This window comes from Papio anubis, chromosome 1, assembly GCF_008728515.1.
Source record: "Papio anubis isolate 15944 chromosome 1, Panubis1.0, whole genome shotgun sequence".
Classification (NCBI taxonomy): domain Eukaryota; kingdom Metazoa; phylum Chordata; class Mammalia; order Primates; family Cercopithecidae; genus Papio; species Papio anubis.
Window position 1 is genome coordinate 210,258,676 of NC_044976.1, and position 25,925 is coordinate 210,284,600.

General features: G+C 41.0%; 1 protein-coding gene and 1 pseudogene across 4 annotated transcripts in view; both read right to left on the reverse strand.

Moving 5' to 3' along the window:
* The window catches only part of RGS7 (regulator of G protein signaling 7), a 568,234-nt gene that overhangs the window by 42,616 nt on the left and 499,693 nt on the right, over window positions 1-25,925 (reverse strand). For all 4 annotated transcript variants that reach the window (XM_017953401.3, XM_017953404.2, XM_017953406.2 and 1 more), the window contains one exon: window positions 7,168-7,242. In XM_017953401.3, the coding sequence (XP_017808890.1) occupies window positions 7,168-7,242 (75 nt within the window). The remainder of the gene's footprint in view (window positions 1-7,167; window positions 7,243-25,925) is intronic.
* Window positions 2,707-7,161, reverse strand: LOC108583500 (annotated as a pseudogene).

The window sequence follows — 25,925 nt, forward strand, 5'->3', positions numbered from 1 at the left end:
AGGAGGCAAAGAGATTAATCCTATTTTGGCAGGCAAGTTATGAAAATTATTTGCATTGTAAAAGGCTTTGCATGTTTCAGAAAAAAATGTATTCAAATTGTGGTACAGGGTGGGGTGGCATAGAGCTAGAAACAGGTAGGGTTAGAGAGGAAGAGAAATAAAATCTCTTAATATCTTAATATTTGCAGCAGGGGGAAAATCAAACTAACTAATTGAGATCCATTTTCAGTTTCAATAGCAAAATCATTTATTTGCAATACTTTGGCTTGATTAACATGTTCTTTTATTCCCTATGGTGCTAAGACAAGCACTTTTTCATATATAGTGCCATCTATTTATTCATTAAATAAAATAGATTTGGCTTCCTACATAGATCTGTTCATAGGTGATTTCCCTTGACATTTTAGAAGAGAACTAGAAAAATTATCCCTTTTTTTTTTTTAAGGTGGGGGGTGGGAGTTTGCTATGGTCTAAATGTTTGTGTCTCTCCAAAATTCATAAGTTGAAATCCTCAACCCTTAGTGTGATGGTATTAAAAGGTAGGGACTTTGGGAGGTGACTAGGTATGAGGGTGAAGCCCTTGTGAATGGGATTAGTGCCCTTATAAAGAGGCCTGAGGGAGCTCATCTGCATATTCCACGACGTGAGGACACAGGGAGAAGGCACCATCTTTGAAGCACAGAGTGAGCTCGTGAAAGATATGAAATCTGCTGGTGCCATGTTATTGGACTTCTCAGACTCCAGAATTGTGAGCAATACATTTCTGTTGTTTATAAATTACCCACTCTAAGATATTTTGTCACAGCAACTCAAACAGACCAAGAACCAAGTCAGAGGCTGTAAAATAGAGACCACAAAGTACAAGATGCCTTTCTGTGTTTCCATGTGAAATGTAATCGCTGGGGCTTTTCTGACTGGCTGACATGGTAATAGTTCTCTTTCTTTCAGGGTTGCTCAGTGGAACTGGGGAACAGACTGTGACCATATCTGACACAATATGGAGAAAGCCAGTACAGAGAAAGAAGCAGAGAGAAGGCGACCAGAGAGAGAGCGTGAGAGAGCTGGGTCCACTCACACCCCTGGGCCAGCTCGACCCCTGCCTGCCACAAGGTTTCAGACCATGAATCAGAAAAGTCCCCTCTTGGCCTGGTGTGGTGGCTCATGCCTGTAATCCCAGCACTTAGGGGGGCTGAGGCGAGTGGATCCCCTGAGGTCAGGAGTTTGAGACCAGTCTAGCCAACATGGTGAAACCCCATCTCTACTAAAAATACAAAATGAGCAGGGTGTGGTGGCACATGCCTGTAGTCCCAGCTACTTGGAAGGCTGAGACAGGAGAATCACTTGAACCTGAGAGGCAGAGGCTGCAGTGAGCCGAGGTTCCGCCACTACACTCCAGCCTGGGCAAGACAGAGGGAGGCTCCATTTCAAAAAAAAGTAAAGTCCCCTCTTTATTCATTCTCATTTAAGCAATTTCTATTGCCTGCACCTTTACTATACCCTGTACTCAACACACTTTTGTGTTGCTCTAAGATATGAGTAGTTTATTCTGTTCAGTAACACGTTAAAATGTAAATGTACACATGTTGTATATGGAGTTGAGGACACATCCATATTTTATGCAGAAACAGCTACAACCACTGTATTATTAATAGCGGGAAAACCAGACAGCTAATTATACATTTGCTGTTGTTCTTCTAGGATGTGCACATTAGCTTTTCACTGATGCTGTTAACTGTAATATTTAGTGCCATGATGTCCAAATGAAGGTGACAGAGGAAAAGGAGAACAGGATAGGAAATAGCTTACTGTTATTTTGAAATATGGGCGCTAACGTTACAGGACGGAGCCCAAAGTGTGGATTCAGTCACACACGTGCAGATGCTCTTACCATTTCCCTCAGGCTTTGTGTCCTAGGACCCCTCTAGCTATTGTCCTACAGAAGGATATAGCTTGTGGTGGTGAATTTTGTGTCAACTTGGCTGGCTCATAGTACTCAGATATGTGGACAAATATTACTCTGGATGTTTCTGTGATGGTGTTTATTGGATGGGATTAACATTCAAATCAACAGACTTTAAGTAAAGCAGGTTGCCCTCCATAATGCGGGTGGGCCTCACCCAACCAGCTGAAGGCCTTAATAGAACAAAGGCTGACCTCCCCTGAGCAAGAAGGGATTCTGCCTCCAGACTGCCTTTTTTGTTGTTGCTTGTTGTTTTGAAGAAGAAGGATATTTACTCTTAAAAAAAAAGCGTTATCCCACAAAAAGATGTACAGATTTGAAAAACACTTATTTTACTGTATTAAACAAACAGAAAAACAGGCAGGGGAGGTCCAGATGACAGAATTGAAGCAGCTCTGTACAAAAATAAAGATGGTACAATGATGTGACTTCAAAGAAAATGACTTAAAAAAATTCACAAACATCTTCATGTTTCTAATAACATGTTAATGCGCAAAATATCAAAAAAACAAAGTCTAGGTGTATTCCGTGTAGGTTTATGATAAACTATTGAACTTCTATTTAATGCATTTACTTTTATAAGCCTTCTCTGTCTAGAAGTACAAACTATACAAGTACATACATGTTGGTATTTTACCATGAAAATTTTAGTTTTCATCTCAAACTAGTGATTTATCTTTTTACCCGTACTTATAATACATTTCACTTCCATTATAAGACATGTAATACCTTTCTAGTGATACATTTTAATCAATATATTTTTTTAAATATTGATTTTTAAATGAATCTTTTTAGTGCTATGACATGATGGCCTTAATTTAACAGCTGAAGCATGGTATGGTAACTATATTGTACTGTTTAATTCGCAGCTATAGGACAATGTTTGAGTTTTAAAATATAACCAAGATAAGGCTAGATGGTAATAAACACTAAAATACTAGAAAACAGTGAATGAATAAATAATATGTTTTTTTCATCAGGGGCTGTTCATTATTTTGCTTTTAGAAACCTGGAAGAAATTGTCTTGAGTTTCAAATGTTCTGGTAAATCTAGTCATTTCTTAGCCTCCTCAATGTCGCCGGGAATTGCTGAAATAAGTGACTCTAAAGAAAGTTCTTTTCTGGTTTGAGGTAGGCAACAATGGCCGCATTGGGGATTTCCCCATAGAAGTCCTCTTTGAAGGTATGCGGGATAAGCCTTTCCATGGACTTCTTCATATTCTTGTGGTAGGGGTCCATCCTATGCTCACCACCACCTAAAGGCCATCTCCACTTCCAACCCTGGCCCAACCATAATAAATGACGATGGATACATCAACTGGAAGATTAGCTACTAAACTTGTTCAGGAAGATTAGCTGCGGGGATGCCCAGCTGCCTGGAGCCACGGCCGAAGCCCCACACCACTTGGGCCCGGCAGAAGCGGCGCAAATGCCTCATGTTACAGTCCAGTCCGCTCAGGACATGGGCTGCAGCCGGGTCGAATGTTTTGCGGAGCCGCCATCGACGCAGTGCCCGGACCCTGGAGCAGAGCGGGTGGGGCGAAGGCATGGCCGTGAGCTCTGCCTGCCGCTGGGGTGCACCAGGGGCCTGGCGACAAGACAACATGCCGAGGTGGGTCCCTGATGCCAGCAACCCAGCAAAAGCTTCCCGGGACACAAGTGCTGTGTCTTTGGATTTAAACTGCCACTCTTCCCTAGGTCTCCAGCCTGCTGGCCTCCCACATCAGATTCTGAACATGCCAAGCCTCAATAATCCTGTGAGCCAATGCCTTAATATAAGTCTCTGTCTTTCTCCCCTCTCCCGCCCCCTACTCTCTGTTTCTGGTTCGGTTTCTCTGGAGAACTCTGGCTAATACAGAATCTATTACAGTCAAAATTAATAGTATCAGACTCAAGAACATCAGGCAGACGGTTCCCCTTCAAACTTACCTATATTAGGCTGATTTCTTTCTGGCTATGCTACATTATCATTCTTTCATAGATCCTTGAGATAACACATTTTTACCTATTTCCTTATATTGTAGTATATTCTAATTAAATAGAAAGACTTGAAAATGGACTAATGGTAGATTCTTAACATAGCTCAAATCATCCATACAGCAAAGCCTTCGCTTCTTATATTTGATAAACATGTCAAAAATTCAACAATTAGATACAACATTCCCAAATGAAATGTGGAATGACTCTGATATTCTTCAGGCACCTATGCTAGACTGTTAGTTTAGGGATTTACTGGGTCCTTTACTCTTGTTATGGCACGTAATCACAGGAAAATTGTTACAGCTGGCTCCCAAAGAAATGGACAGCAGCTCTCCTTGCTACGAGCATTATCTGCTTTCAAAGATTAAGCGTGTTCCGTAGGTTCCACTTCCTGAGCAGCCGCAGTATGAAGACTGAGGCCAACCACACAGCCGGGAGGACGCGCTACAGAGATAGCCCAATTTTGGCGGAAGGGAAGGGTGGTTTCCAGGGGCGACTGGCTGGCCTCTGTGGCTTGGGATCTCACAGTGTCGCCTGCTCCGCAGACACAGAGCTGTGGACCCCTCAGAGGGGGGTGAAACAGCTTGCTGATTGCTGTCAAGATATTCACTGATAAAATGCAGTGGCAATTACAAGCACAAATCACTTAAATTCCCTTTGTCATATGTCACGGGCGGAGTTGTGTCCCCTCCCCCAAATTCTTACGTTGCATCCCTATCCCCCAACACAGCTGTATTTGGAGATCCGGCCTGTGAAGAGGAAATGAAGGTTAGGTGGGGTTGTAGGGTGGGAACTAATACAATAGAACTGATGTCCTTTTAAGAAGAGGAAGAGACCCAGAGTTGGTTGTTGTGTTTTGTTTTTCTCTCTGTCTCTATGCACACACAGGAAAAGCCACTGAGCATAGGAGAAGGTGGCCATCCCCAAGCCAGGAAGAGACACTCCACAGGAACTGAACTTGCCACCACCCTGATCTTGAACTTCTAGTTTCCGTAACTTTGAGGTAACAAATTCCTACTCTTTAAATCACCTAGTTTGCGGTATTTTGTTAAGGCGGCCCCAGCAGACTACATAAAGCTTAACGAAATCATATACTTATATCCATGTACAGACATTTGTCTCCTTGCTCAATACCTGTACCCTTATGAGACCATGAATTAGGGGGAGCAAGGCCCTGACTGTCCGATTTACTGTGGAGTACCTAAAGCCCAGGACATGTCTGGCATAGAGCAGAGACTCCTTAATTTTGCTAATACAGTTCCTAAACAACTATGAGCATATCATAGTTGTATACTTCATATCATATGAAGTATCAGTGGTGATACTTCTAAAAAAAACATATTAGTATGTGGCTTGGAGTCGTATAACCTTCCATGCAAAATAACATTATCCTCTGCGAAGATTCTAGCAAATTGAACACTTCTGACTGTGAGAAACTATATTTATCAAAAGGTGAGAAAAATCAGTTTTCTCCAACCGTGGAAAATAAGGGCATACCTGTTAATTGCTGTCAGATTTTTCAGGACTTTTGTTTTCTCCCGGCAAATGTTAGCGCCAGACAGCTCTGGAGTGAGGCCCTGTCATTCTATCATTATTGATTCACAAGAAATGAGATGTTATCGAAACAAAGAGAGCTACATCTCAATGATTCTTTTTTTTTTTTTTTTTTACAATATTTCACCTTGCAATGCCTCATGGGCTTTTCATCATTAAATGAGGGCTGATGGTATGTGAAGAACAACATTGTAAACTAATGCTTCTCAAATGTTCAAAAAGAAGGGTGCCATGTGAAACACGAGAAAGATGATCAATACTGAAGATGGTGCTGAAAAGAGAGTATAAATGATGCCTTTATTGTGTCTAAGTGCTATCTTGTCAATTCATGTGCTTTCTCTTCTGAATCACAGCATGCCTGGGTTAGTGTCTGTTGGGGGAAACAGGACACCCAATAAAGTATTTCGAAGAGTAATTTCACTATTCAGAAAGTGGAGAGAGGTGGCTTAATGCACTTTTTGGAGCGCTGATAGCATTTTTGAATCTTGTTCTGCAAAACTAGTTCTTGGTGCCCTCAGGATGTGCTGTGAGCAGAAGATGAAAGCAATTAAGCAGGGCCAGCCACAAGAGAGACGGACCAGACAGGCTTGCTTTGGTCTGACTTCGCCTCTCCCTCGGAGAGTTCCTAGGGGCAGATACTTTTGAGCACCGCATCTGAGTTGGTTTTGTGGTGCTTTGCTTCGGCTTGTTTATCCTAACATCAAGGTAAACTGCCTTAAAAGAAAGAAAAGGTACTTTGGACCATACTGGGGCCTTTGAACATGAAGGTATATGTTTCTAGGGATAGGAGAAAAGGTAACATAAAATAAGACTAGAAAAAAGTATTGGGTGCTTACTGCAGGGACACAGACTCTGGTAAACACTATGGCTGAGGAAATACTAAGGAAATAGTCACAGAAAAGAAGACCTTGAAGTTTGTGGGATGTATTAATCCTGCAGGACCAATCAATAAGCTGTGTTCTCAAAGTGACTGCTACAGGCCAGAAATTCTTGTGTACATCAAGCATGTTTTATGGAATGAATAAAAATCCCTTCTAGTTGTACGTGTTGTTTTAAAAAATATGTAGAGACTATCGCTATGCATTTTCAAAGGGTTATTTAAAATGTCACTGAACTTGGAATAGCTTCCCCTGCACCCTGCACACCGATATTCTCTCAGAAAACGAACACTGAAATACAACCACTGTCTTATGGTTGTGTTACAAAATTCTAGTGTTAAGAGGGGGTCCCTGCACTCTTTCTGTAATTAAATATCTTTTAGATGTCACCCTTTCCTCGGCTTTTAAAATGCCCTTCTCTCATTAGTGTCAGGTTTTCTAAGGATGATTTCCTTAGAAAAAGCATCCTTAGATTTCCTTAGAAATCATCGTTAGAAAACCTCCATCTTCTTTTCCTCCTTTCCTGGGCTCTGAAGGCCACACCCTTCTCTGGGAGAGGGGAGGGGTCCTCCGCTTCCTGTTCCTCTCCTGTCAGTTAGTCAGTACCACCGCTCTGTCTTGGGACCCTGGTGTGCTTGAGCATCAGGATGGGGCTATTCTTGAAGAAGGGAGGGCTGTGGAAGGCTGGGAAGAGTGAGGAAGATACTCCATGACATGGGAAGAAAGTGTTCATGGCTGCCATCCTGTAAACAATGCAATCCATCACCAAGATCAGCACAACAGATGTCAGTTTTACCTTCCGTGTTTTGTGGGGGTTTCTCATTCTGGATGATTTCTTAATGTCCACTTCAGTTGTATTTACACATCCAGGCTGGAAATGGAAAAACAGAGAGACAAATGAATCTTTGGTATGAAATTTCTGACCAGGACAATCATGAATGACTCGCTCTCCAGAGCCCAAGTAAATGCCACAATGACACAAATCAAGGGAAGTGTTTTCTGGGTGACCACAGCCAGTCCCATCAGCAGTGGCCAGTCATAAAAGACATGATACTTCTTAACTCTTCACACTTAAAGGCCTTCAGATGCCATCATCAAATAACTCCTAGAGAAACAGGAAAAAGAAATAGTTGGGCTGCACATGTGAAAGTGGTGTCAATATAGCCACAAACCCGACAGAAAGAGTGAGGTGCTCCTGGACAAACGGGCCGATCCCCCTTGCTGGTTATCTGCAGACAGCCTCTTGCAGAGTTCCCTCTTTATAAAAAGTGAGGCTGGGCCGGGCACAGTGACTCATGCCTGTAATCCCAGCACTTTGGGAAGCTGAGGTGGGTGGGTTGCCTGAGGTAAGGAGTTCGAGACCAGCCTGGCCAACGTGGTGAAACCCTCTCTCTACTAAAAATATAAAAAATTAGCTGGGCGTGGTGGCAGGCACCTGTAATCCCAGATACTCAGGAGGCTGAGGCAGGAGAATCACTTGAACATGGGAAGTGGAGGTTGCAGTGAACCAAGATCGCACCACTGCACTCCAGCCTGGGCGACAAGAGTGGAACTCATCGCAAAAAAAAAAAAAAAAAAAAAAAGGCTGTTATTAGATGGGTGGCTTGCTTTTCCCAAGTTGGAAAGCTCAAATGGCATTTAGTTGAGCCAGCTCAACTCCCAGAATGAACTGTCTTACAGGGATTGTGAAACCCAGTGACTAGGAATCTTTGTTTGCCATAGACAGAATATACAATGGTTAACATGTGAAAGATGGAGAAAGAAACTGGTAAATAAGATGCCATGCTGCTTCTGATAAATTCCCGACCTTCCTTTTCCTTAAGGGCAGGTGAACCCCTTTAAAACAGAGGGGTTGGAGAAGTATCGGCAGCCTGCTGTTAGTTTCCTGACAACCTCAGGAGTCTCATCTTGTCGGATTTATTGTTCTGTTGCACAGAAACAAATAGCTGCAAGCTTCTTGTATATTTGGAGGAGGAGAGGGGAGGAGGGGGGAAGAAGAGGGGAAGGGAGAGAATATGAATCAGGAAACAGAGAAGACAGGAGATTCAAAAATACAGGGTAGCTTAAATGTAGAAAGGGCTTAGACATCACACATCCTTTAGAAGAGATGAGAAGTTAATGGCTGCATGGACTGTGTTTCCTTTACTTTTGGTGCAGGATTTAAGGATGTCTGGTATTAGTAAAAAACATCAGCCAGGCACGGTGGCTCACTCCTGTAATCCCTGCACTTTGGGAGGCCGAGGTGGATGGATCATGAGGTCAGGAGTTCAAAACCAGCCTGGCCAACATGGTGAACCCCATCTCTACTGAAAATACAAAAATTAGCTGGACGTGGTGGCAGGCGCCTGTAGTCCCAGCTTCTCTGGAGGCTGAGGCAGGATAATCACTTGAACTCAGGAGACGGAGGTTGTGGTGAGCTGAGATCGCGCCACTGCACTCCAGCCTGTGCGACAAGAGCGAAACTCTATCTCAAAACAGACAAACAAACCATCAAGTTGCATGTCTCTGCTCAATTTCTCTGCTTCTTCCCACAGATTGCAAGAAATTAAAGCATTAGATGTCCTTAGAAGTGACTCCAGAGAAACTGGAATGCGGAAGTCTTCTGTGGAGTTGGGATGGGGTTGGGAAGGAAGGGCAAAAAGGCAGAGCTGATGTGATTGGCAGAGTCAGCTGTTCACTACAGTAACAGGAATCAGCTCATTGTGTAATGAGGATAGAGGACACTTTCCTTAAAGAACCATCTCCTGCTAGCATAGCCGTTGGGCAAAAACTCCACCATAATATTATAATGGATAAGGAAGTAAATGAGGAAAACATTTTTTTCTCTTTTTTTGTAGAATATGTATATACTACACATACACACACACACACTGTACTGCAAACATTAAACAAATTATGAGTTTGGTGTGCGTATCTATTTAGGAATAGAAATCACTGGTTCAGCACAGTGATCGGCTTGGCCGTGTAGGAGGGAGGAAGGGCGCCCAGCTGGGTGGGACTAATTTCCTAAGCGACACCGAGCAATGCACTAAACTACCCCAGCATCTGGTTGCTGAGTATCTGATATTCTGGTTTGATTTTTTTTATGGTTGGTCTAGGCATTCGTTTTTTCAAAAGACCCCTGGGATTTTAATATACAGCCAGAGTTTACAACCATTGATCTAGGTGTAACAAAGACAAGGTTTTTAAAACACGAAAGGATCGAGTTTTCATTTTCGATTCAATTTCTATTTCTTTGCAACCTTCCATCCCTAAGCCTGAGCCATAATGGAAAGGAAGGCAGTAAAATTCTTTAAACTCCTATCAACATATCAGGAGCCAAGCACAGTGCCAGGTGCAGTGGCTTATGCCTGTAATCTCAGCAGTTTGAGAGACTGAGGTGGGAGGATCACTTGCTTTGAGGAGTCTGAGGCTGCAGTGAGCTGTGACTGAGCCACCACACTCCAGCCTGAGTGACAGGGTGAGATTTTGTCTCTCTCTCTCTCTTGCTCTCTCTCTTTTTTTTTTTAAAGAGCCAAGTATGATAAGATACGTTAAGGAGATTGTTTTTCTATATGTTAAGGGATGGGAAAAATTAGGATATAATATCCAGGAAAAGGAAAGCATGTTTCTTCATGACCTGGAGGCAAAGAAAGAGAAAGGTAAGATACTGAGCTCAGCAGGTGCCTCATTTTTCTCCTCTGTGGAAGAAACTCGAAGAAGGAGAGGTAACAGGGAGGAATAAAAAATCCCACACAAGTATGAGGTAGCCTGTGAGGTAGTTAGTCCCATGCCCATAGAAGAAGCTCCACATGTGATCAGAGTCAACATGAATTTTATATCACATGGGTGGTAGCAAGAAAGATGAGCTTAAGGCAGTGCTTCCCAACCCTCTCATGTGGCAGTCGAGGCATCTGGAATTTCTTGCATGCCACAGTAGTAAAAGGCACAGAGGATCTAAGAATAGTGGGTGGATGGGAGCCTGAGGTTGGGACAAAGGCCACAGTGTGCAGGGATTTTATGCTGGAAGCAGATGTCTGAAACACAGACTTCAGCAGTGAGTTCCAGGTGATGAGATGGTACCTCTTGCAGCTGTCCTGGGAGCAGCCCACACTAACCTGCCTATAGCAGAAATCGACAATGATCTGGAAGATGTTCTGCAGGTGCTTGGCCCTCAGGCCCCACTGCACAAGACTGTAAAAACAAAGCCTCTGGACTCCAAACTCTCTTCCAAAACCAGTGTTGGATAGCAGCAGAGAAAGGCTGAGAAAACTGAAAGTGTGATCATTTATCCACAAATGAGCGAGTCATCTAAACCAACTATTTCGATATGGTGGCATGCAGAGCACATGCTTTGAAACCTATCCTTCAAATAGGTTTCTGAGAAAATTATGTCAATTACAGAAAATACAGAAACTGTATTTTCTTTATACATCTGAGGAAGCTGAACTAATTTGAACTCTAAAACTCCTTCCATAACGAGCTAGGATTCCAAATCAATTTTACTTCACACCAGGGGGAATAATTAACAAATGGCCCCGGAAATTGTGTCAACTATGGAAGGCATAAAGTGGAAAGATCCCCTCCCCAGAGGAACATATCTGACTGTCAGTCCTGAAAGAAATTAGAAGTTTCGTCCTCATGTTTAAAAGATGATGCCCTTTTAAATTTGATTAATGAACCATTAGCTTACATCTGACATTCCCACTTGAGCCAATTATTAACACCACTAATCAGCAAATTAATAAGAAAGCATTGATTTTAAAAGTAAATGTTATTAGAGACTGAACTGTAAGATATGTTTTATAACCCGGCTCCCATCCCAGGAAAATAAAATCTGCTAGTTCAAAATTTGTTACTAATGACTAAATGGTTAAAATAGTAAGCTGGATCTGGGATGCTTGTCTCAGAGGCCTTGTAATTTCTAAGGAGGCCTCATGGGACAGCTAATGGTTCAACAGATCTATGATATCTAAGTCAACTAGGAAATTCTTGAAGATTAAAAAAGCTTAGAGGCCCAAAGTTGTCTGGTATACTTCTGAATAATTAAGGTCATGACTCAGTGTTGATAACCCCTGAATAACTGCTTTCAGAAGTCATGCACTGTGGTAAGTGAAATATGGCAATAATTTTTCTTGAATTCTCTTATGTATTCAATAAATATTTCTTTCTGCATCTAATTGTGAGATCTTGTGACACATGGTGAATTACAGAAACGAAGGCATGAGCCGTATCCCAGTAACTTCCTGATACAATAAGAACGACAGACACATGAATAATCAGAATATGGGAGCGTAATGACTAAGTGGAAGTTGACACAGAGCATTATAGGACAACAGAACATTCCAGACATCCATTTTTTTTTTTTTTTTTTCTGAGATGGAGTTTCACTCTTGTGCCCAGGCTGGAGTGCAACAGTGCAATCTCGGCTCACTGCAACCTCCGCCTCCTGGGTTCAAGTGATTCTCTTGTCTCAGCCTCTCAAGTATCTGGGATTACAGGTGGGTGCCACCACGCCCAGCTAATTTTTTGTATTTTTAGTAGAGACAAGGTTTTGCCATGTTGGCCAGGCTGGTCTCGAACTCCTGACCTCAGGTGATCCTGAGGCCTCCCAAAGTGCTGGGATTACAGGTATGAGTCACTGCGCCCGGCCAAGACAGACATCCATTCTTACGCGCAGTCTGTTGGTTCTCCTCAACACGGCAAACAATATTCCTGTAAACGTTGTTTTTAAGCAATTTTTCAATCTCGATGAGACTATGTTGTTTTTGGTTACTTAAAAAAAAATCAATTATCTTTTTGATGCATATATAATACGTACCACTAGCTGGCACCAGACCTTCATGAAATTCATAAAATTAGTTTATGCAGAGCTAAATATATCTATCTTCCCAATAAGATATAAATAACATTATTGTTACCAAGTAGACATTCCACTAAAATGTTCAAATATATACTATTTGCTGGATACAGTATTAAGCACATGGTATTGTAGGATGTAAGGAGTAATGAAATGCTATTTACATTAGCCTGGAAGAGAATTGTGTTATTTCTAGTGATTCAAAGATGAATTTCTTTTCAACCGAACTAAGCTGGGTTGTAACATTATTATAATGTTATTTATTATAAAGTAGGATTTAACACTGTAGAACCCATTCCTGAGGGAGTAAACGGAGCATATCATTGAGAAATATTACTGTCATAACGTTTACGTGAGTGTCCTCATGAGATGCAAAAGAGAAGCTGGAGTTTTTGGTTTCATTATTGATATTTTAAGTAAAAGCATCTAAATGCCATTTAGTTCCTTTCATGCGATAGTACATTTTTGTTAGTTATAGCAGAAGGCATACTTGTGTTCAGGACAAGTTGGCAAAACTTGTGGCGAAGAGCGACAGTGAGAGAGAGGAATACAGAACGGCTGTCTTTAAGTTCCATCACTGCAGCTGATGTGTACCTGGGAGAACAGTGTCCTAAATGACAGGTGAGTGCAGGATTAGAAATGCACCGTCAAACAGAGCTGATAGCAAGACATCAAGTACACCTTAGAAAGTTTTAAAAAATCATGATTCTGGGAAAATTCAGGTTTGAAATATGCATAGTCCCCCCTTATCCTTGGGGGACATGTTTTACTACTGCCCACCCCCACAAAAGAGATGCCTGAAACCACAGATAGTACCAAAACCTATATATACTGTTTTTCTTATATATATACATGCTTATCATAAAGTTTAACTTATAAATTAGGAATAGTAAGAAATTAACAACAATAACTGATAATAAAATAGAAAACAACAATAACTAAGAATAAAATAATAAAATATGCCAAAACATGTGATGATGATGGCTTTGGGGTCATTCTGAAGTAAAGTAAAGGTGACTGCAATACCAGGACAGTCGATCTGATAACCTAGAAGGCTACTAAGTGCCTAACATGTGGGTACCATAGACGCATGGATCTGCTGGACAAAGGAGTGACTCATGTTCCAGCTGGGGCAGAAATGGGATAGATGAGATTTCATCATGCTACTCAGAATGGCACGAAATTGCAAACTTATGCATTGTTTCCTGAATTTTCCATTTAATATTTTTGGACTGCAGTTGACTATGGATAACTGAAACCGCAGACTGCAACCACAGATAAGGGGGAACTGCTGTATTTAGATGGTCCCTGACTTACTATGGCTCAACTTAAACATTTTCACCCTTACTGTGAGTTTATTAGAGTATTAAATGCATTTTTGACTTATAATATTTTTGGCTTACAATGTCTTTATTGGGACATGACCCCATTGTAGGTCAAAGAGCATCTGTATATATAATTATTAATTCAAATAGAAGCAAATTAATGAAAAAGAGTTGCCCCTTTGTAATACAGTACAAGTTTTAAAAATTGCATGCATGACCCATAGTACCCCAATAAAAATGATCCCTTATTCTTACGCGAAGTAATTATAGATTTTAAAGTGTACACTTACATGAAGGAACTACAGATTTTAAAGTGTTCAATCTCAGGATTTTTTTTTCTTTTTTTTTTGGCCCAGGCTGTAATGCGATGGTGCAACCACAGCTCACTATAGCCCCCACTTCCTGGGCTCAAGCAATCCTCTTGTCTCAGCCTCCTGAGTAGCTGGGACTACAGGTGAGTGTCACCATGTCTGGCTAATATTTTATTTTTAATTTTTAGTAGAGACAGGGTCTTGCTATGTTGCCCAGGCTGGTCTCAAACTCCTGGCCTCAAGCAGTCCTCCCATCTCAGCCTCCCAAAGCTCTGGTGTTACAGGTGTGAACCACTGTGCCTAGCCAGGATTCTTTTTTTAAAGACCCAGTTCAAGCTTTTCTTCACTTTCTTAGGCAGTTGTCAGTTGATTCAGGCTCTGATTCTTTCAGCCCACCTCCTCCTGACCCATCTGCTTCCTACACACAAACTGAAGAAAGTTGTTTGAGGAAATTGCTCCAAATTTCTTCCATTCACTCTTCTCTATAGTATTTACTCATTTAATTGCTATTAGGTCTCATTTGCTAGCTACAGATTCTTGGGTATGATATCGTGCTTCAATGTATGCTATGAATGAACTCCATGCGTCCGAGAGGCAGAAGGAAATGGAATTATCTGAAGTCAGCCTGCAGCTGTGGAAAGTGGTCAGGTTGAGTAGAAATCACAGACCATGGTAAGGTGGTAAGCACTTTGGTTTAATTCTTTATTTTTATTTTTTAAGGTTTCTTTTTTGTTTTGTTTTGTTTTATTTTTTTGAGACGGAGTCTTGCTCTACCACCCAGGCTGGAGTGCAGTGGCGTGACCTCAGCTCACTGCAAGCTCCGCCTCCCGGGTTCACGCCATTCTCCTGCCTCAGCCTCCCGAGTAGCTGGGACTACAGGCACCCACCACCACGCCTGGCTAATTTTTTGTATTTTTAGTAGAGACGGGGTTTCACCGTGTTAGCCAGGATGGTCTCGATTTCCTGAGCTTGTGATCCGCCTTCCTTGGCCTCCCAAAGTGCTGAGATTACAGGCATGAACCATTGCGACTGGCCCAACTTTGGCTTAATTCTAAACATAATTGGAAGCCACTAGAAAGTTTTAAACAGGAGAGTGACTTCATATGATTTATTTTTAAAAACTCATTCAGACCTTACACTCTACACACACACACACACACACACACACACACACAAACTCAAAATGAATCATAAACCTAAATGTAAAATGCTAAATTATAAAATTTTTAGAAAATAACAGGAGAACGTGACCTTGAGTTGGGCGATTACTTTTTAGATACAACATCGAAGGCACAATCCATGAAAGAAATAATTGATAACTTGGATTTCATTAAAATTAAAAACTTCTGTTCTGTGAAAGATACTGTCAAGAGAGTGAGAAGACAGGCCACAAAGTTGAAAAAAAAAATATGCAAGGTTATTATCCAAAATAAGTAAAGAACTCTTAAAACCCAACGATAAGAAAATACCACAACCCCATTAACATATGGACAAATGATCTGAACAGACACCTCACCAAAGAAAACATACAGATGGCAAACACATTTGTACAAAGATGCTCCACGCTGTATGTCGTTGGGAAAATGCAAATTGAAATAACAACGAGATACCCCTCCACACCTATTAGAATTGCCAAAATCTAGAACACTGAAAACACCAGTTGCTGGCAAGGATGTGCAGCCACAGAGATTCTCATTCATTGCCAGTGGGAATGCAAAATGGTTGAGCCACTTTGCAAGACAGTTTGGCAGTTTCTTACAAAACACTCTAACCACTCGATCCAGCAATCATCCTCATGGGCATTTACCCAAATTGAGTCGAAAACTTATGTTCACACAAAAACCTGTACATGGATGTTTCTAGCAGCTTTTTCTTCATAATTGCCAAAACTTTAAAGCAACTAAGATGTCCTTCAGTAGGTGAATGTATAAACTGTGGTACATCCAGACAATGGAATATTATTCAGCATTAAAAAGAAATGAGCTATTAAGCCACAAAAAGACACGGAGGAACCTTACATGCATATTACTAAGTGAAAGAAGCCAATCTGAAAAAGCTACAGATTATACGATTCCAACCATATGACATTCTGGAAAAGGCAAAACGATGGAGACAAATAGTTTTGCCTTTTCCAGATCAGTGGTTGCCAAGGGTTGGGAATAAATAGGCCCAGCACAGAGAAATTTTAGGGTAGTGAAACTATTTTATATGATACTACAACAATGAATACATGTCATTATACATTTGTCAAAACCATAGACTGTACAACATCAAGAGTGAACGCTAAACTACAGAGTGCAGGTGATAATGATATATCAGGGTTATATCATTGATTAATTGATTATAACTAATGTACCACTCTGGTGGGGGGAGTGTTGATAATGGGGGTGGCTGTGGGCAGTGGGGGAGGTTGCTGGGGAATTCAGCACTTTCCACTCAATTTTGCTGTGAACCAAAACTGCTCTAAAAAAATAAAACTGATTAAAAACCAACCAAACAAACAAAGAACTCATTCAAGAATATTGAGTACTTTGAGAGTGGATTATCAGGGTGGGAACAGGGCAAAGCAGAAGCAAGGGGCCCAGTTTGAAGGTTAGTGCAGTTATCCAGGCAAGAGATGATGGCGACGTGGATTTGCATGTCAGCACTAGAGATGATGTGAAGTGGTTGCATCTGGGATGCATTTTGAAGGTATAATCAACAAAACTTGCTGATGGGTTGTGACTGTGGGCATGCTGAAGAAAACAGAATATCAAGGATGACTCCCATGCCATCTGCTGAGATGGGGAAGCCTGTGAAGAGAAGAGAGGAATCCAAAAACGATTCCTGGGTTGTATTTACATACAATGTTTGTATTTGCTGAAGTCTCCAAATGGAATGCAGCTCTTTATGCTGTCGCTATGAAGATCACGAATCAGAGCACTTCCAACACAAATGCCTGTGAAATCATCTGCCCTTGGCCTGTCCTTTTGTGCCATTGATTTTTGCATTATCATTGGTGGTATGAACATATCATTGAATATGCAACATTAAAACATGATGATCAATTCCTGAGAATTTGGTGGAGCTGTCTTTTATTACTCAGAGTCTCTGCTACACTTTCCTAAATTCTTCTTCTGTAGTCCTACCACATTCTGTTAATCTGCTCTAGTTGAAATCAGACCACTTCAGCCTCACATCTAGGAACTCTCTGTGCATCCTTCAATGATACTCCCTTTTTATAGACTAGGAATTGCCTTGCAGGTACCATTCTCGAAGAGCAACCAAGAGGACTCTAACCAGTACATTTGCCTATAACTTCTTTGTGGTCACTGGGATTACCTCTGTTTAATGTTCAGCTTTAAAATACTTAAAATGCTCCCAGCTAGAACTGCTTTGAAATTTAAAAAATCACTGGGTAGAAGCTAAGTTGCCGTAATTATCTTTAAAATAGGGGCTCCTGCAGGAAGAAACAAAAGGCCCGAGGCAAGTGTGCATGGACACTTTTCTGTGACACCTGGCCTGCTGTGCGCACATGAGCGATTGATCTCCTTCCCTTTCTATGATTATGTCCCTACAAAAAGCTGGCTGCTGTGTGAGGACATACAAAGATTTTCAGTTGGATGAGAAAAGTCCCTCTTAGGTTTGAGACTGAACATGTGTGCTCCAACTTGTCCTATGTCCTGGGTTGGCATATTAGGTTCTTTTACACCCATAATTGAAGTGGCATTTTGATTCGCATTATATTGTTCCTCTGGTATTCCATTGGTGGGAGGGTGAGTAGCAACACAGAATTTTTGGGTTCCTGGTCTATGGGCTTAAATGGGTCATCAAACACCTTAAACATTTTTACTTTAACCCTTAATATGTTTCTTGAATGCAGAAATTAAGACATGAAGTCTAGACTATGTCTCTGGTGACAACATAAATTTCCCCAGTGTAAAAGTGAGGTGGCAAAAAGTAGGAAAATGAACTAGCTACCGAACTGGAGAAAACAATCTTTATCTTTTTACACGGTGCTATTGTTAGTACTGGTGACTTAAATGGTATGCTGTAAAGGCTAAAGAGAACCAAATAAAATTTCCTATAGCATAAATAACTCACAGTAAGTTCAAAGGCTTATAATAATTTTTACAGCAGATAGCAGTGGGACAACTGGGAAACGAGTTTGTGAAAATCATCACATACTGGAATTAACCTTGAATTACAATAGCTGCCTTGAATTCAATAGCTTTGAATTACAAAGGACATGGGAGCTCCTAAATCATATGTTCCCAAATAGAAAAGGGGTGTACCTCCCTGTCTGAGTCTCTTCAGACTTCTGTAACAAAATACCATAAACCAGGTGGCTTGTAAACAACAGACATCTATTTCTCACAGTTCTGGAGGCTGGGAAGTTCAAGATCATGGCAGTGAAAGATTTTGGGTTGGGTGAGGGTCACTTCAGTTCACAGAAGGTTCTTTCTTGCCATTTCCTCACATGATGGAAGACATAATAGTTCTCTCTTGGCTTCTTCTATAAGGGCACTAATCCCATTCAGGAGGAAAGAACCTTCATGACCTAATCACCTTCCAAAGATCCTACCTCCTAATACCACCACCTTGGAGATTAGGATTTCAACACATGGATTTGGGGAGGACACACATGTTCACATCAGAGCCCTCCCTTTACAGGACACACATGCAGAGAACGGCCACAACACACACACCTCGGTTTAGCAAAATCTCTGTAAAGAAGATTAATTTCAAAGATATACTCTGTTGCATTCAACTTGATTTCCAAAAAGAGAAAAAGATTTAGTAGTGTTAGAAAAGAGAGTTTTACATAAAGTTCTTTTCTAGATTTCATATTTATTGCTAAGAGCCCAAACTTTATTTTATTTTCACTGCTAGGGAAAAAAAAAATCTTTTAAAATAATTCCCATGCATCCTTGCATTCTTACGTAATCATATCCAAAACAACAGTCTTTCCTTGATGATTCGAGGTCATGATTATCTGAGGACAATGTTATTTTGCTATCTTTAAGACAGCAACGCCTGTGAGGCTAGATGATCCCAACTCCTAATGCCTTTTGAGATTTTATGTGATTTTATGCCATTTTTAGTTCCTCTGCCTTATCCCAGTTAGCTGTCACTTTTTGCTGCTCTCAGCAACCTTGACTCCAGCCCATCTCATTATTCTCTAATTCGTTGCTTGGTTCTGATGTGGATCAGGAAACTATACAAATGCTCCTTTGCCACAGGGTCTCACATTTTAGCAAATGAACCAATGCACACAAGTTAGAGTGTGGGAGTTTAAACAACTACTTCGGTTGAGACTTTTTGAGTTTATGTCTTGGCTGAGTTTTGGATAGAAATAGACTTGGGGATATGAGAGGTAAGAAAAAGTCTAAAAACTGTAAAAAATAAAATGTGGACAAGTTCTCATGACATATTTAGGAAAACTTATCAGTACATAAATATCATAGAAGCCAATTAAAGGGGGTCAGAAGTAGATGACATCAAACGTTTATCTGGAGTTCTAAGAAAGAGGGTGGCATACTGAGAGCTAGAAATTTGTTGTGTGCTCTGAGGGGTGGGGAGAAAAGCTAACTGAGGTGAAGGGCAGCATTCTTGGGTTGCATCTCCTCAGATCCTGAGTGAACAATGATGCACTCTCTTGTCTACACCCAGATTCTTTTGGAAAAAGCCTGCCAGATTCAGTGCTAATTTTGGTTTAGTTTCCCAAAAAGGATAAAGTGTCCAAGCCAGAACTCTGAGTTTCTCTCCCCTCCTACCTATTCTTTTCTTGGTTTTCTGCCTTTCAGTGAGTGCCTCTAACCATCTATCAAGAGGCTCAAGCCATCATCAAGGAGGCGTCATGGAGCCCTCTTTTCCTCTTACTTCCCTCACTTGACATCAGCATATCTTGCAAACTTTACCTCCAAATATACCTCAAATCTACTGGCTTCTCTCTACCCTCACTGTTACTACCCTGCTCCAAGCTGCCATTATCTCCCACCTGGACTATCACAACAGCCTTCTTATTTGTTCTAATTCCTTTCTTGCTTTCTCCTCCCTTTCCCCAAGTTATTCTCTACACAGTAGCCAGAGTCATCTTTTTAAACTACAGCAACAGCACATCGCTCTCCTCTTCAAACCCCCAAAGGGCTCTCATCACGCTTAGGATAAAAGGCAAACACCTTGCCATGTTCTATGAGGTGTTATACTTTTTTCTTTTTTCTTTTTTTTTAGATGGAGTCTCACACTATCACCCAGGCTGGAATGCTGTGGTGCAAACTCGGCTCACTGCAACCTCCATCTCCCGAGTTCAAGCGATTCTTCTGCCTCAGCCTCCTGAGTAGGTGGGACTACAGGAATGCACCACCATGCCCAGCTAATTTTTGTATTTTTAATAGAGACAGGGTTTCACTCTGTTGGTCAGGCTGGTCTCGAACTCCTGACCTCGTGATCCACCTGCCTCGGTCTCCTGGAGTGCTGGGATTACAGGCGTGAGCCACCATGTCCGGCCAAGGTGCTACACTTGGCACCTCTCTGTTCTTGCTCACTTCAGTCCAGCCTCACTGGCCTTCTTTCTGTACCAGGCCGTTTCTCTGTGCTAGGTGCTACTTCTTTCTCCAAATACTGTGTAGTCCCTCTTGATCACATCACCTTGCTATTATTTTTATCACACCACTTACCTCCACCTGGAGGGTTTTTGCATATTACACTTGTTAGTTTTCTGTGTCTTTCACCACTGAGGGGTAAACTCCTCAAATGCAGGGACTTTATATGTCTTGTTTAGTATCTGTCACCGGAGTCCGAAATTTCCTGGTACCTAGTAGGTGCTCAATGAATGTTTACTGAATGAATGAATGTGAAAGACTTTTTGAACACTACTAGACTATTAAAAATACAAAGTGAGTTTCATTTTCTGTTTGCTGGTGTGTGTGTGTGTGTGTGTGTGTGCACGTGCGCATTTGTGTGTGCTTGAGAATGTTCGCCCCTGTAGCTTAACCTCTTGGCCAACTGGTCATCACCTCTCATTATTATCATACATTTATTTAACAGGAAACAAATACTCCAATTCTTCGGTTAGCCTTAAAAGAAACATTTCTAGTGCAGAAAATTTTAGCTCAAATGTTCTTTTCCTGTGCAATGTAATTAGCCCATCGGTTGATAAGTGTAAATGGCTGACAGCAGATTGCTTCCAGATTTGATGGGGGTTAAGTAATTAAAAAGCAGGAAGACACTAGGAACTTAGAAAGCCTCAGTTTTAGAGAAGTCAAGATGAGAATAGAGCAAGCTTCTCTGTCCCTGCCTTTATAACTTTGTTTAAAGCGGTTTCCATCTTGACCTACAAATAAATATCCAAGGACAGACGATAGCTGTGCATTTCTTTACCTGGGTGTGCAATGGCACAGCAGAGTTCAGACAACACAACTGAACCATATTATACAACCAGCGCATCTCCACTGGGCCGTATTATGGAGCTGAAGATTAAAACCCATATGAGAAAAACTGGGATTCAAGATACAAAGTAAGAAAAAATTAAGCTAATAATGGCTCTTCTATCGTGCAGTATTTTGATATTTTTCAACTATAACCATCATCTAATATGAGTTTCATAAGCATTCTCTAAACTACATAGATTAGTCCACCATGAACCTAATTTTCACCGAAGCATATCAAAGACTCACGCCTTGGAAGAGAATATAAATATTATCTGGTCTAACCTAGCATTCAATTCATGATTTATTCTGGCAACTTCTACAAGAGTCATTCCACCTTAGCTCAGATGCTTGTTGCATACTTTCCCCAAAATAGCTCCATCTGCATCACACTTGAAAGAAAATTTCTGAATAAGTCACTTATTTAAAGGACCATGCCACTTTTAAAATATGTTAATAATCATACCTAAAAAAGACAAATAACATGATGACAAAATAGTTAAGATTCTTGGAAAAGTAGCAACTTCTTTCAGCCTTGGTATCTCTTCTTTCACAGCGAGTGCAATCAAAATAGTTCCAATCTCCTCAGTGTATGAAATACCACATGTAAAAGGGGTCAGCACAGTTCTCGACACACAGAATATGCAAAGCACATATTAGTTCCCTTTAGTATTAGTATTATTAGCGGTATAATTTGTTATAAATGAAATAATACCACAGAAACAAGGGACTGGGTCTTCTATGCTTGTCAGGATTTTTTTTTTTTTTTAATTTTTTTATGACGGAGTCTCACTCTGTTGCCCAGGTTGGAGCGCAGTGGCGAGATCTTGGCTCACTGCAACCTCCACCTCCTGGGTTCAAGCAGTTCTCCTGCCTCAGCCTCCTGAGTAGCTGGGATTACAGACGTGCACCACCATGCCCAGCTAATTCATATATTTTTAGTAGATATGGGGTTTCACCATGTTGCCCAGGCCGGTCTCAAAATCCTGACTTCAGGTGATCCACCTGCCTCGGCCTCCCAAACTGCTGGGATTACAGGCATGAGCCACCGCACCTGACTGTCAGGATTTGAGGAAGTTGCTAATTGAAAATAAACAAGTTGAACTATACCAAATGGAGGAAAAGCAAAAAGCTAATAAACTTTAGTAATTTTAGGCCAAATATCAGATTTAATTTTAAAAGAATGAGCATTTTGGGGGGGAATAAATATAGGGTGAGCATGGAGGCAAGAGTGTAAAACTCAGTTCACTTCAAAGTTCTTCTGATCTATCAAGCCAGACCAATACATTGGAGTTCTGTTTTCTTCTCTTCCTTTTTTTTTTTTTTTTGTTTTTTGGAGTTCCATTTTCTTAATGGCAGTTTCCTTTTTTTCTTCTCATAAAGGATAACTGCTAACATTTGAAAATACGTGGCTGGGCGCGGTGGCTGATGCCTGTAATCTCAGCACTTTGGGAGGCTGAGGTGGGTGGATCACCTGAGGTCAGGAGTTCTAGAACAGCCTGGCCAATATGGTGAAACCCCATCTCTACTTAAAAAATACAAAAATTAGCTGGGCGTGATGGCGGGTGTCTTTAATCACAGCTATTTGGGAGGTGAGGCAGGAGAATCGCTTGAATCCAGGAGGCAGAGGTTGCAATGAGCCGAGATCATGCCGCGGCACTGCAGCCTGGGCCACAAGAGCGAAACTCTGTCTCAAAAAAATTAAAATAAAAATAAAAATAAAAAAAGAAAGAGAAAAAGAAAAAAGGAAGGAAGGAAGAGCGAGAGAGAGAGAGAGAAAGAAAAGAAAGAAAGAAAGAAAGAAAGAAAGAAAGAGAAAGAAAGAAAGAAAAGAAAGAAAGAAAGAAAGAAAGAAAGAAAGAAGGAAGGAAGGAAGGAAGGAAGGAAGGAAGGAAGGAAGGAAGGAAAATATGTAAGGACAAATATCTTTTTTTTTTTCTTTTCTTTTCTTTTTTGAGACAGGGTCTTGCTCTGTTGCCCAGGCTGCAGTGCAGTGGTGTGATCTCGGCTCACTGTAACTTCAATTTCCCAGGCTTAGGTGATTCTATTGCCTCAGCCTCCCAAACAGCTGAGACTACAGGTGTGTACCACCATGGCTGGCTGGTTTTTGTATTTTTTGTAGGGATGGGGTTTTGCTCTGTTGCCCAGCTGGTCTTGAACCCCTGACCTCAAGCAATTCTCCTGCCTTGGCTTCCCAGGGTGTCAGGATTACAGGCGTGAGCCACTAGGCCCGGCCTGACACATATCTTTATGTTGAGTTTTCTGTTAATGAAATGTAATTTGTTTTGAAAAAATCCAGTTATTGATTGTGAGGCGGTACATGAAATTATTGTGAGGGAAATAGCAGAGTTGAGGAAAAATCTAGAGTTTTTTTGTATTTGAGAGAGGATTTGCTATCTTTTAAATTAATCTAGATTGCTTTTAATTTTAATTTAATTGTCTTTCTTAGGAAAGAGAAAATTCATTTGAAGAAGATAGCTGATGTCCTATTAAGGGAAGATAGCCTATCTTTTCTTTCTTTTTTAAAAACACAATCTGTGCATCTGGGGAAAAGCAAATGAACAGGAAAAAAAACCCAAAGCTCAAATAATGACTGCTATCTATGAAATCAGAGTCCATGCTGGTCCCGTCATGGCAGATTGAGCCCCTGTTGTTAGCTCAGTCAGCGCCTCACAGCCTGTGTGCACTTGCACGCCTGAGTGTGTTTGTACACATTTTAAACCTCTTACTCTGCTTTGATATGATTTCAAACCTACAAGGATTGCAAAAGTGGTTTAAAGAACTCCCATAGACTCTTTGTCCAGGTTCTCCAGTTGTTAACATTTGGCCCCATTTTCTCTCCTTCCTTGTCTATATTTAAGAGAATATCTATTAACCCTTTCTACTAGCAAGCAGAAATTCAGCTATAGTAGGAATGGTCCAAGAGGCCGGCTTCTCAATAGAGTATCAGGGTTAGATGCTCCCCTTCCCTCCCTGACACCTGCCCAGACTCCCAAAACTATGCAAGATACCATCAGTACTTGAGATCAATACTACCCTCTATCCATTTCCCTGGGAGTTAGTTGTTGGCTCTCAAGACCTTCCTGCTAGCATCACCCCAATCCCCATCCACATCCTCATAATTTCAGAAGAAACAGGACAGAAATCTGGTCTCATCATTTTGAAAAGTTGCCAATCCGCAAGCGATAAAAGCACCAACTTAATAATAGGGGAAGCAGTTTTTATTCTCATTCTACCCATGGCTCATATAAATAGCATCAGATATTACATAATAATAGGACACTGTATCTACAAATCTATTCAGGGATAGAAAGAGCAGACAGAAGATGAAAGATATAGCCAGGAAGCAAAAAAGAACAGTTTCACTCATAGCGGCTTGTGATAGCCAGATTGTCAAAATATTTTCCAATCCAAAGGAACAGATGGGAATAATAGACAGAAATGCTGCTCCATTTTCAGAGCACAAAAGAAATATTTAAATTTGGATGAACACATTTTGGACTTTCTAAAACAGTTCAAGGTATCAGTAATGAGATCATGGACTATTGATAGAAGAGGGAGCATCATGAGTATGGGCTGATTTGACCTTAAGAACAAAAAACTTGCACAGTTCCTACTGATTTCAACCTAATTTGTTTCTCATGAACACCACAAAACTGACAATGCCAAAGATAAAAATATGTATGTCACTGATGTCTTCCAAGGGGAATATTAGAGAAAATATTAGGGTTCTGCTACAGCTTAAGCTCCAGATGAGCACATGAAATTATGCATGTGCACTGCACATCAGTTACAAAATTAAAAAGCAACATCCCTGAAATCTATAGAATACTATACCTGCTGGCTCAAACCCAGAGGTAGACATGAACATTTCTAAGGGATATTTATACCTGTTGCCTCTACGTGACACAATCCATGCTGTGACTCCTTTCTAGCAGCCTAGCATGGCTGATAATATGTAGCCGCCTCTCAGAGATGTTGGGACAGTGGACATACACTGCCCTTTGTCTGCCTCAGAGTTCAAGTAGACATGCAAGGTGCAGTAGACCATCTAATACATGAAAAAACTCAATCATTTCACTAATACGAAATGAAAACTAGTTAACATGCACAAAGCCGGTCCTGGCACGATATAATATTCTGCTGTGCCTTATGAATTGACGAAGTTTGCATCTTATGCAACAGAGATTGCATAGGGTTTTGGAGCAAATGCTAGGTTTTTAGCCATCATTAGGGATTTGACTCTTAACCATATCAAAACCAACAAAACCCAACTCTTCAGAGTCTTGCTTTCTCTTATTTGTTAATTAAGGAAAATAGGTACTCACCCCATGAAGTTATTGTAAAGAATAAGTGGGATAATAAGTCTAAAAAGCTTTTGCCAACAGATACTGCTATACAGGCAATCAATGTCATCGATAGTAATCCACATGCATTACTGTTCTCTTACATTTTGTAGAAAGGAAATCCAGGTGGCATGCATTTAATATGTGTTTTAGAGTAGTATAATCTGAACAGAGAAGTAGCTTGAACAGCAAAGGGACAATGCTGGAAAGTGACAAGCTTCTCGATAACTGACAAGGTCCTGTTGCCTTGTCTCTGGCCACTGGTGTCTTGGTTGGTTCAAATACTGGAGCCCCGTGGAAAAAAAAATCTGTGTGCTTTTGAAA